A 12,919-nucleotide genomic window follows, 5' to 3' on the forward strand; every position below is an offset into this window, starting at 1 on the left:
CCCGCCCCACTCATCTCTTCATCTCTGCACTCTATTTGGATTTTTCCAAATGGTTGGGGGTGCCGCACACAGCATGAAACAGAGTTCACTTTAGCCAGTTTGCCCTCTAATCTAATGCATGCCTGGTCATCAGGCAGTAATCAATTCACTGACTTTACAGTGTGATGAATATGACCCATGAGCTATGACTTAGGGCCCTTATGCTATAAATATGGTCATGCATTTTCATCAGTTTACAAGACATATGGACAAAATCAGGGGAAGCATAGGGCAGCAGACATGGATAGGGCTCTTTGTATTAACTGTATTTTACATTCATACATGCATACAGGCAGACAACTGCACATACATTTAAAGTATGTTGAGGCACCTAATACATCAAAGCGTTATATTGAAATGACTAACACAAACAATTGCAAACAATATTTGTCAGTCTTGCATTCCTATTTATCTGTTTAATTTCTTGAAGCCATGATTCTGTAGTACACTTTGTGATGAAGGATGGTGTCTGTCTATATTTTAGAGTGTCCTCTCCAGTCTTGATGATCTATTCCCAGCCCCAGTAGCCATATCTCCTCCTGGCTCTGCCTGTCTGATCCTGAGGTGTCAAACTGGGTCACCCTCTACACTGTTGTCTGATTAACAAAAATAATGCTCTGCCCTGAGCAGCATCAGCCCATATTGTCTTCAGCCACAAAGCTAAAAGTGTGACTTTGCTTTGATGACCCTCTGAGGCAACACCAGCAGCAGCAGCGGCAGCCGCAACCACTACTCCTGTTTATCCAAAGCAACATTTTCTCTCAGATGAATGCAGCCTGTGCAAATTAGTGACTGCTGCACTGTAGCATTGGGCCCATCACCATGGGCAAGATGTGAGATTTAAATAATTTCTGAGACTGTGGAGGAGTCTAGAGAATGGCAGACAAGCTGACTAATAACACAGGATTCAGTAACAAGGGCTGCTCCGATAGTAATGACTCTTCACCAGAAATATCTGATTCCCTGCGAAATCTCAGGCTGAGGCTGGTATTTAAATTCCTGCAACAACAGAAAAATGCCTGAAATAATTGGGATACAAAGCATTAGGGGAATAACATATTGTGTACAGAGGATGGGAATAAATAATGGACTCCGAATACGATAAATAATGTGGATCTCAGGACCTATATAACCTCATTCATTACAAATGTATGAATATACAATCACCACACAGCTCTCATAAGATTTAAGACCGATGCAACAAATGGTATAATTGTTATCTGGAGAGTAATTTCTAAAGACACTTACCTCAGATCTCACAAGTGTCATTTGTGCTCTCCTTTTATGGAAGAATTCTGTGGGAGTTGGGCATATTCTGCACTCAGTTATCAGAATAACTCTAATTAGACTATTTTTAACACATCCTTTTCAACAGCTCTTGGGTGTTTACATTAGCTAATGAAAGCCTCGGTAAAAAATCATCTTTCACCAAGCATCACCATCATCGCCACTGACACATTAACACGAATCCTCTCCCAAGAAAAATGCCACCCAGGTCAGTGTGACTTCACGGTTTCCATAAAGCATGTGTACAGCATGTACTTCCAGTATTTATACAAATTTACGTTTCTACATTACACCTGTATAGGTATATGGTTTTGTTGGTTTTATTGCAACAGTGACAACAAAACTGCTCTTTTCCCTACATTCGCCAGATTACACCCTTTGGAAATATACCTTTGTGCATCTATGTGATTTGCATAAAATTCATTTAGTGTTGTGTCAACTTTAAAAACAGAGCTTACACTTGAAGTGTCTCTGTCAACAAACCACACTTCTGGAGGAGAAATTGCCTTGTTTAGCCTTCATGCACAAAGTACAATTTAAATATTTGTTCAGGGATTGTGTGTCTATTCAACAGCATGCTTATGGTTACCTTGTTGTAGATTAATGCATTTTTAAAAACTCATTATGTATCCTCATAATATTACAAAGGGTTATTGTAATCTATAAGGGACAGAACAGACACACAGTATTTAGGTCTGTTTCTCATGTTACCATCTGACTAATAAGGCTCTTTTCCTCCATCTAGTGGTTCCTGGATGGAAAAGCAAACAACCACTAACTTCTACAGAAAGGATATAAAAAATAAAAACAAGAAAAAACAAAAAAACAATTTCTAAGCCATTTCAAAAAGTAATGTAGTTCTCTTAGGAGGGTCAGTTCACTAAACCCTGAGGCGGGGCCAGGCCGGCTCATTGTTATGCGCTGCCAAAACACATTTGTGTTGAGCAATTTTCCAGGGACAATTGCCACCCCTGACAACTGACAAAACATTTTTATTTCAGTGTGATAAATTAGCGGTTGTAGGATTGGAAAATACAGCAGCTGAGAGGAACCATTATTGGTCATGAATGCTCCCCTGAGGTGACTCATTGGTGTGTACTGTTCGAAATAGATACCAGGGGATGTATATTAGATCTTTGCCCTCCTAATTATTATAACAAATAGCAAATAACTGTTCAGACATAAATGTTACACTAAGGTATCTGCAGCTGCATGCACACCTCTACAGCTGACAGGTCATACAGGCTCCTTGCATGTCAGTAATTTAATCCGAGCAGCAAACAAAGACAGTATCTGGGCAACCAGTATTCACTGCATCATTATGCCTGACAGCAGGTCTATGACCTGCTCTGCCAACCATATACACGAGAGCAGATATAGACACACACAGACTGCAAGTTTCTTCACTGGCACTAATGGCTGGAGTTTTAGATCCCTCCAAGCCGTTCTCTGCAGAGCTTCAAGTCATTAGACGGCTGAAGTCCAGTCTCGAAAGAAATGGTGGTAGAGATGCCTGGGAACTTGTACATGCAACCTCTCCTTTATCTACATTTTACCACTGTGCTGAGCATGTTGCCCTGGCCCCTATTAGAAACGATGTCCCTCTGCTGGATCCCTGCTGTGGTCAACTCAGTGTGGGAGCTCAGGCAAACTTGGGGGTCAAAGGTCAACGAAAATTTAAAGATTTACATCATGTGGCCTCTGCTTTGTGGGTCCCTCCGGGTTTCAGAGAGAAGCCACAAACAGTAGCTTCCAGCTCTTCTGTAGACCTGAGAGAGGATAAGGCCTGGAACTCCAGGAGGATCCCAGACGCTGTCTTAAAAGCGAGACTCAGTGGTAAAGTAAAAGATTAACAGATTATATTTACATTTGTTCTACATAATACTAACAATAACATTATATCTGCTGCGTGTTACATTATTTATTCACATGATGTTTTGAAGTTGAACACGGTTGTATATCTGTTGCAAACAGGGCAACTACGGCTTGGCCCGAAACAATGAGGTGCACAAAACCTGAAATTAAAATAAAATTACTAAAGTATCAGCAGGGAAGGATTTGATGATGAGAAAAACATACTCTAAAAAATAACCAAAAAAATGATAAAATAAGTGCAATAGTAAGTAAAAATATAAAACTTAAGCACAAAAAAAAACCATCCTGAACACGTTTCATGTCTTGATTCTCCATCCTGGTCTTTTGACTGCCACAGTATATATTCAGGCATGCTTCTTTGTGTATGAGGCATGGCAAAAAACTGTGTGAATACTCTACTGCCCAGCATCAGTATATACTTTCATATTACATTCACTTCTATTTAACTAAAATATCACAAACACACTGACAGAGAACAAATCTGGGGTGGATAACAATTAAAAGTGCTGGTTAGTATCTGTGTCTCTGCAAAATAATCTTTAATTATTGTACTCTTTCTATTCTGCTGTGCTCTCTACCTGATGGATTCATATACAATTCACAGAGAGCTGCAGGATCACAGGGGTCAGTAGAGAACTATGGCTGATTTTTGCTCTAGGGCATCCTGGCAGGCTTCTCTGGCACTGAGTGTGGTTCCAACTGTGGATAGTTAGAGTTTGCCTGCATTCCAGAGGTGTTACTGCTGTTGTATCACCCTAAGGTTCAACCAATCCTGTTAAAGTTCAACCCCAGTCACTGAGGACATCAACTAAAGCAACGTTGCACAACAGCAGCTTCCCTGATAAACACACTGGACCTAAGGTGGGTGATGACTGCATTTGCTTTCCTATTCAGAAGCATAGCAAAACGTAATATTTACTTATTAGTATTCATATTCCAAATATACATATTGTGTAAAATCCAACATATTTTCTTTTTTATTTCTCCTCATGTTTCCCGACATACTCACTGATTTATACATTCAATTTACTGCAGTACAGACACTGCAAACATTTCTAGTATTATTACATTTCATCTCCGTTGAATTATCACTATATTATATTAGATGGCAGAGAAACCCATAAACACAAATCTTTCTTTGGGTTTCACCACATATGTTAAAGCACTATTTCAGCCCACTATTATGTGGGCAGGTGTTCACTTTGAAAACATAATCATGCTTTATTATTTTGTTTCCAAGTCAGCTAATTGAAGTAATCATACTTACCCTGACATGCATTATTATGGTTTATAAGAAGCTTCACAGCACTCAGTTGTATTGAAGAGTGAAGTGTTATCTGGTGAATAGACTTGATTGATGCCTGTATTTAAGCAGTGGGAAATGTGGGAGTAGGGTGGTTAACAACAATGCTGTTCATTGATGCTTCCAAACATCGAGTTGTCTGTGGGACTCATGCAGATTTACTTAAGAGAGTGTATGTGGAGTTTTGTCTTGACTTATGTTTTGCAAATCTTTTAAACAGCATCTTTACACTTTGTGCTTTTAGGAATGTTAGCATTAACCGTAGGAATAGTCATTTCACTTGAACTTGAACCACTAATTTGGTCCAGTTTGAAATAAGGCAACAACTAATGAATGAGTTCCTATGAAATGTGGTTCAGATAATCATGGTCTACAGACGTTCAGGAAATCCCTGACTTTTAATCTAGCACCACCTGCAGGTCAAAGCTTTAGACGTCAGAAAAAACACATATAGGGGGGAAATTATACCAGGAATGCTTTGTTTAAAAATGGTAAAGGAAGAGCAAGAGGAATCCCTCTTTCAGGACATGCAATAGGTGGCAACTGCTCAGAAAAGATCAACCCTGTATATTTGATCAGAATGACAAAATAGAGATTGTAAAGTTGACTTTGCTACAAAATTGCACAGAAACCTGTTCCCTTGAACGAGTGATTCTTAACCCTGGTCCTCATGGTCCACTGTCCTGCTTGTATCTGAACTATCCTTGCCCTACCCACCTCAAAACTCCTGACCCAGGTAATCAACAGATGGTTGAAAACTCCTGCTTTAAACCACACAAAGCGCAACTACACAGGCAGAGTTGCATTAGGACCTGGACGAAGCAGACAAATGAGGTTCATATGAGTGCTCTCTCCTCAAAATGATCGGATGTACGTGTCTCAGTTCTTCAGTCAACATGAAAATCTTACAGCTGCTTTAAAAAAAAAAACTCTAAAAAAACAGCACATGAAGCTGCTCTTACTTTTTAAAGATAGTTCTTTGTCAAAGTTTGCTATTATTTGATAGCATTAATTGAAGAGCTGGACAGAAAATATGGGAAAAGATAGGGATTATGACTTGTAGCAGTTACATGCCATGGGCTCTCATCACTCAATCATGGGTGACAGGGTGCTCTCCAAACAACTACATTTAGTAAGATGAATAAACTTTCAATTATTCAGTTCATCATTTAAAGGACATTGGGAGAGTACCGGTGCTTGAATACACCTGAGCGACATAACATCCATCCGTCACACAAATACAGGAGGCAAAACTCCAACTCACCATTCATACATAAGAAAGTAAAGAACAAAGGAACAGAGATCAAGTGACTATGCTGTTTATATCCCAACTTCATGAGGTTTTAATTTAAAGTTTTGATCACAAACAGTAAAACAACTGCAAACATTATAAAACTCTTGTTTTTAAGGATGGCTTCTCCCCTGATCTGAGACCATGGACAGACAACTCAGCAGCAGTTCAACGCTATAGATACACTTCTGCAACCCAGAGGTCAGAACACATTGATCTTTAACTTCTTTCCTTTCCTTTCAATAATACTAAAGCTAAACAAAGCTTACCTCCCACATCATTTATTGTGACTTCTCCACACACAAGGTCATTTAGCTTTGAGCGGCATTTAGATTGAATATGTCTGATTTTGTGCTTCAGTGATGCCGTCAGAGAACAGTGAGGCCTCTTGTTGTGTTAATTGGGGCTCAGTGAAATCATGCAGATGAACTGTAGCTCAGTTTAAAGCCCTGTGGAAGAATTAGTCTCCAAGTTAATAAGCCATCTAATATACTTTGTGTTTAAGAAATAAAAAGCAAATAGCTTTTAGGAATTAGGTTAATCAATTACACTCAAGGCACTTGGTTCAGATGTTCAATGGTCAGATTTCCTTGATCGTTTGCAGGAGTTATGAGAAAGTTGGTTGGGATACAAAGTTACCTCGCTGCCTAAAGGCACCAGAAACAACTCTGGAGAAAATGGCAGACCCAGTGAGTGAACATCCCTCATCCAGGCGCTACAATAGTCGACCTCAGCTGTGGCAGGTAAGACTAAACATGGACAAACCCTGCCAATGCTCGAGCTCAGTTATTTCTTTTTCTACTGTATCTGTGGGCTTTTATAAATGATTACTCTGGCAAAAAGGTGCAAACACAACATGCTTGAAACTTTTTTTTTTCAGAATAGAGTGGGACTGCTGTGCTGAAATTATTTATCAGCTAAATGTTATATAGAGAGAGACAGCCAACTACTCTCAAATTCACAACCACAGGTTAATTAGATTCACCAATTAACCTAACATAGATGTCTTTGGACTGTGGGAGGAAACCAGAGCACCCAGAGGAAACCCACACAAGCATGAGGAGAACATGCAAATAATAAAAATGAAAACAATGAAACCACAGATAGTCTTTTTAATAATAAACATTCTTTTTCTTCTCTAAACAGACATTAAAGTATTAAAAACATAAAACTTTTATTCTCTTTTAGTCTTTCACAATATGATCTTACTATCTTTGAATGGGCACAATTTTATTTTTTAATTTAATTTCAATATATAAAACAAATTTTAATGTAGTCTCCTTTTACATGACAGATTCAAAAAAATAACATAACAGGCTGGTTCGGATGTTTAGATAACATACTGTATCAGTGCATCCCTAGTTTATGTGGTAAAGTGAGGGTAAGACAAGACTAAATCCGAGTGTGTGTTTCTACATGTAGATGCATTCTGTGAAATGATCTATTGTTTCTTTCTTTTCCAAGTCTATTGGAGCTGAGTGGAACAGACAGCAACTTCGATTAAGAAATGACCCTAAGAAACCAATTTCTTTGTAAGTTTTCAACAAGAATGGGAAACTCTGCTTCCATAAGAGTCATTTCAGTGCTAATCTCTATTTTACTCTATATTACTCTTTGTTTTTCAGCTGCAGTGGATGTCCACGGTCAGGTCAAATCCCTCTGTACACGTGAGTCCTTTCTATTTGAGAGGTTCAAGATTGCCCAGCACATTTTCACCAGAGCTGCAACTTCACCAGTTTTCAACTTGCTTTCTAGGGCCTTATTTTAAGGTGTAAAAGTACATTAATGCTTTCAAACATTCATCCGAGTTCCCTTTATTAAAATATTCCAGACTCTGCTTCATGCTGAAAACCTCCTCCAGAGGACATCACTCAGAGGAGATGTAATCATTAGGAGTTCAGAAGGCTGCAGGAGCACTGGGAAAGCAGGCTGGCCATGATTACAAACTCCATAGTATCAACAGTATGAACTTAAGGTTCCTCCAAGTGATGTCATCTGGAGGCATTTTTCAGATAGAAGTAAAGAGATTATTTAATATAGGTAAGTCAAAGGAATGGTGAAGGTGAGAAGTCCTTTAAGTGTGTGTTGTCATGTGTTTGCAGTGGTACAATTGGCTCAGAAGATATGGACAAATTAGACAACAAGGACGAAGACTTTTGCCCGCTGACCCTGAAGAGGAGCATCGTGCCCCCATACATGCCTACAGCCCGGTGGGACACGCCTTCATCACACATACGGACATTCATTATGGATCTCTAGAACTTCATCATCATTTATTTTTCAATGTTTAAATCATTTTGCATAATGTGTTTTTGTGCCAGTCGAAGCACCATCCCTGGCTATACAGGCAGGGCTGCCTATGCTGACTCTGGTGGTGCTGTGTCCAGTCCAGCACATGCCTCTGGGTGAGTCTGCGCAGTAACTGTCCGTTAACTGGTCTGTTCAAATTCGTTTTTCTCTAAATTGAGATTTCTCCCTCCCACCACCACAAATAGTAGTATTCCACACAGTATTTATACATTGACTCTAGACACAGGAGAATAATTACTACAACTGTCCACTGGAGGGCGGTCTAATGCATGTCACTGACATGGAGCTTTAAAATTTACACTTACAGGTGTGCTCATATTTTAGTGTTGTTACATTGAAAACTAAATACAACTATAATCACCTTTAGTACCAGGACTACAGTGCATTATAATTTCTCTATTAATTTATATATATATATATATATATATATATATATATATATATATATATATATATATATATATATATATATATATATATATATATACACACACACACACACACACACATATATATATGTGTGTGTGTGTGTATGTGTATATATACACATATATATATACATTTTGAATCTGAACTGATATTTTCCATCGCAATTTTTAAATAGTAAACTGAAAATAAATGGTCCCACTGAATAGAATATACTCTTTATATCAAAAATGACACTCACTTAAATGTAATACGTCGAGTGCTTTGGCCAGATGTCATTTAAGTCCTAACTACACTTCCTGATTTATACACTGTGATTTTTTTATGCACCATTTAACCTAGTCAGAAACAACAAAGATGTCTATTAGCCTAAATATTTTTTATATAAGTCACAGGAAGAAAAAACAGGCTGCACTTCTGCCTCGGGAAATCAGAGAGAACAAAATGCTAAATATTAGTATTAGTACAATATTTCTGGAAAACTGAAAACTGAAATGAACACAGCATTAAAAACAACATATTTGAATGCTTTTATTTGGTGTAGTTTTTTTACTTTCTTCTTGTCTTTACTTTAATTTAGTGTATGAGTAACATCACTGTTAATCTTTTGTCTTAAGTTTGCTCTTTTCATTTGCCAAATAAATCTTAATTTTTGGATAAGTGGTCTTATTTATGAAATAAACAAATTTTAAAACAGATGTCAGATTCCCTGACGACAGACAGGAAGAATCGTGAAAGTCTCGGAAAACGAAAAAAATATATTTTAAGGGCGAATCAGATTTCTCATGACATATCTATGTGACATCAAGAATATCTAATAACCTTTCCTTTGAAAATATTCATAAAACGTCTTAAAATAGCATTTAACATTCAACATAACAAGAGAAATGTCAGTTTACAAGAATAGAAATGTTAAGCCCATTAACACGTTTCGCGCTGTACAGTAAACATCCCTCCTCTTCAGGAGTGCTGGCTGTCTGTTAAAGAGGTGTAAACCTGTTTCCTAGTTGGGCCTCAGTTGAGCGAACTTTACCGGCTTTTGGAGCATGGCATCTCCAGATGGTTGAATCCAGAGCAGCTCGTGGTAATCGTGGTTTTTCACAACCCAGATCCATTTTCCTGGTGCCCGACTAACTCAGAGATCTGTTTCCTCTGCTGATTAAGCTGGCCTCCCATATTTTTCCCCCAAAACAGAAAAAAGACAAGCACTTGGATTGATTAACTGTCTGCTGCAACGGTCAGACATTGTCGGGATTTTTTGTTGCCAGAGCTCACTCATTACACAAGTGCCTCTGGGTATTTTTTAAGTATCAGTCTGTAGCAGTTTTTAGTTATTTGGTCTTTCACTATGCAAGCAGCTCTTGGATTGTTTATCTAAAATAATTTACTGCATCTTAAGAATAATGAAATGTTTTTACAGGGCCACTAAAGAATCAGCGAGGTCTGTTCTCGCCAATACAGCACCTCTGTCCAAGATGGTGACCACCAGGGCCCCGTTCAACCCCTTCCTGAGACCTGAACTTCCTGTTTCACACACAAGCACACGCAGAGACATTAGACAAAGCAGATGAAAAAGTTTTGAAGGTGTCAGCTTCCTTTTTATGCCATCCAATCTGTTTATATGAATAAGTCTATAATGATGTGATGTCAGTGACTGATTTGGAGTGAGTTGGAGAATAATGAGATGCCCCATTATCATAATTTCCCTGATTTAGATGAGTGGTTTTCTAACTCTCTGTAGAGAGCTCTGGCATTGTCCTCTTAAACATTCGCTCTCTCTTACTTACTCGCTCACTGTGAATGTGTGTTTGTCTTTTAACCCACACTTAATGTTTCTGTGATGAAAAGCAAAGAGATGGACAAAACTGAGAAACCACTGAGGACACTGCACTTATGTACAATATTTGCCATTATAAACTATAGTAGGTGCCGTACACCCATTATTATTTGCACTACCGTATCAACAAAATTTAATTTGCTTAGGACGTACATTTTATATAGAGCCTGCAGTCTACACTGTGCACATCACTCTAAAGTGTTACTTTATTGTAGATATCACTGTACTGCAGATCGACATTATTAAGTTTCTGCCAGCTATAGTTTTATGTCTGTGGTTTGTGCAGCTTCACGCTTAGACAGGAAATAGGGATGAGCGGGTTTTCCTGTTTCTCTTCATCTATATTTTGTTTAGATTTACATTTCACAAGGATATGTACTTAAACACACTGCTGATTTTGTGAAGAGTTAAGGTTGTGTGATCAAACAAATACTCAATATTTTCTGTTGTTAAAAGAACCCTTCCCCTGATTTAGTAAGTTGGTCGAGTCACAAGAAACGTATTTTGAGAAGAATGGTCAAAATTGGAGAAGCAGAGGCTATACTTTCCTGAGTTCTAATTATCACATGGGTAAAACTCCAAAAACATTTGATCCTACACATAATGCCACTCAGTAGAAATGTTCTTTAGACATCACTGGGAACACGTGCAGTGCAGTGAATGCAGTGAATCTGGAAGAGCACTCTTCCTTTTGATAAGCTTTGAGCTCTGTTTGTGACTGTCGTTTTGTAACCATTGAGTAATGTGCTGGGCAATCTTGATTTTAAGCCCCAATTTAAAAAGCTAAATTTTCGAATAAGGAAGGGATCCAACTTGGGTTCCGCTAATTAAGGCATTTTAAAACTAATTGGTGATCACCCTCCCACCTTGTCACTTCTGAAGATCTCTAAAACACCTTAGGAAAATGAGCTCATTAGCTTTGATCCTGTGAGTCAGATTACAAACGTTGTTACGCCCAGTTAGCCAAGCTTAGCATTAAAAAAACAAGAGGGTAATAGCTAGTTTGAATCTTTCCAAAGCAGATCTTTCACTTTTTCAAAAAGTCAACTTCAAATTTGTAGGAGCTTGCAATTATTTTGACCTTATTCTATTGTGGGGTAGATGGCAAGCTGGGAGACCTCACATTTCTTGCCATTGTAGCGTCTGGCAGAAGTTTTTTATAAAGTCTGGAAACAAAGTAATCTCAGTTGGTAACTTTTCCATTTGTGGTGAAGAACCTAAAACACTTCCACACACTGTTTGGTGCTGAGATTCTTTTGTCACTATCTGATCAATACCAAAAACTGGACTCCACCTATGTGCATAATGCAGGTATTTCTTAAGTGGTTTGGGCAAGATGATTATATGAAACTCCCCAATGTTTTTTTTTTTTACATGCGTAGAACAAATCAGGTAGGTGGCACGGATTTGGTAGTGACACAGATTCATTGCTCGCCATTGTCTTCACGCATTTTTATTGGTTATTACATTTACTGATGGGGGGCAGCTGTAGCTCAGGCAGTAAAGGCAGTCACCCACAGGGTCAGTGGTTCGAAGTGTCCCTGGGCAAGACAGTGAACCCCAAACGGATGTGATCATTAACTATACATTGTTAATCTGAACAGGTCTTTACTTTTTGAAATTTTTTTCACTGATTCCACTTAATTCAGAAATATCCTCCAGCAGAATCTCTACAGCCACCGTTTACCACGAGGAAATGTGACTGTCTGTGATCAGCTAGCTGTTTGTCCCTGTTTACGTGCTTTGTGATAAGCTGCCTCTTGGTTGTAACTTCATTTAATGTACAGACATGTGAATGGTATCAACCTCTTCTTCTAAGTCTCAGAAAGAAAGCAAAGTAGCAAATACAGCAAAATGTCAAATTGTCTCTTTACAACTGATGTTGTCCCCCAGTTATGTTTAGGAACAATGAAACTAACCCTGCTCATAGATATCATAACTCTATTTGCTAAAAAATGGCCCTCCTCCTCCTCCTCCTCCCCTCAGATTTTCCAGCCTGTGGTCTGAATCTCATCACTGACTCCTTTTCAAAGCAGGCTCACAAACATCATGATTGATTCAGCCACTATCCTGCAGGATCTCTCAATGCCTGCCTGGGCTAGAGATTAATTTCCTTTTCCTCATCTTAATTTTTACTCATCGCCTCTCCATAAAAAGGCTAAATGTCAAGCATGCCTGACTCCTACTAGTGACACGTCTATTCCAGCAGATAATTACCATAAGGAAATTGATGCTTTAGTGTGCAGAGGGGAATTTAATTTACTCTGACATCCTCACAGCATAATGCATCCCTAAAGAAAGAGAGTTTTTCAGTTTGCAATTGACTTTTGAGATAAATTGGACTATTTAATGTGATTATCGGCCTTGAACGTCTTTGACTTATTAAGGTGTTGAAACCAATTAAGGGTTACATGCTGCTCATGCTTCCAAATGTGAAACAGTGAATACTGCTTAAAGATCCATGAAATAAGAACCAGTCAGAGCCTATTGTTTGGTAGTCGACCGGCTACATTGCCTGATGATGTTTTGAAACTTGCCAGATAACGATAAT

At 38.5% G+C, this 12,919-nt stretch overlaps 1 protein-coding gene across 1 annotated transcript; it reads left to right on the forward strand.

Annotated features, from left to right (window-relative positions):
- The first annotated feature begins 63 nt into the window (after positions 1-63).
- LOC137135554 (protein SPMIP7) lies at positions 64-11,836 on the forward strand. Its single transcript, XM_067520228.1, has 10 exons — positions 64-3,162; positions 3,962-4,062; positions 5,914-5,996; positions 6,400-6,538; positions 7,260-7,327; positions 7,421-7,462; positions 7,898-8,052; positions 8,117-8,200; positions 9,539-9,615; positions 9,863-11,836. Exons 1-10 carry the CDS (start codon positions 2,742-2,744, stop codon positions 10,100-10,102), a joined length of 1,410 nt encoding a protein of 469 aa, XP_067376329.1. The 5' UTR covers positions 64-2,741; the 3' UTR covers positions 10,103-11,836.
- Positions 11,837-12,919: the final 1,083 nt, after the last annotated feature.

The sequence above is a fragment of the Channa argus genome, chromosome 1 (genome assembly GCF_033026475.1).
Source record: "Channa argus isolate prfri chromosome 1, Channa argus male v1.0, whole genome shotgun sequence".
Lineage (NCBI taxonomy): Eukaryota > Metazoa > Chordata > Actinopteri > Anabantiformes > Channidae > Channa > Channa argus.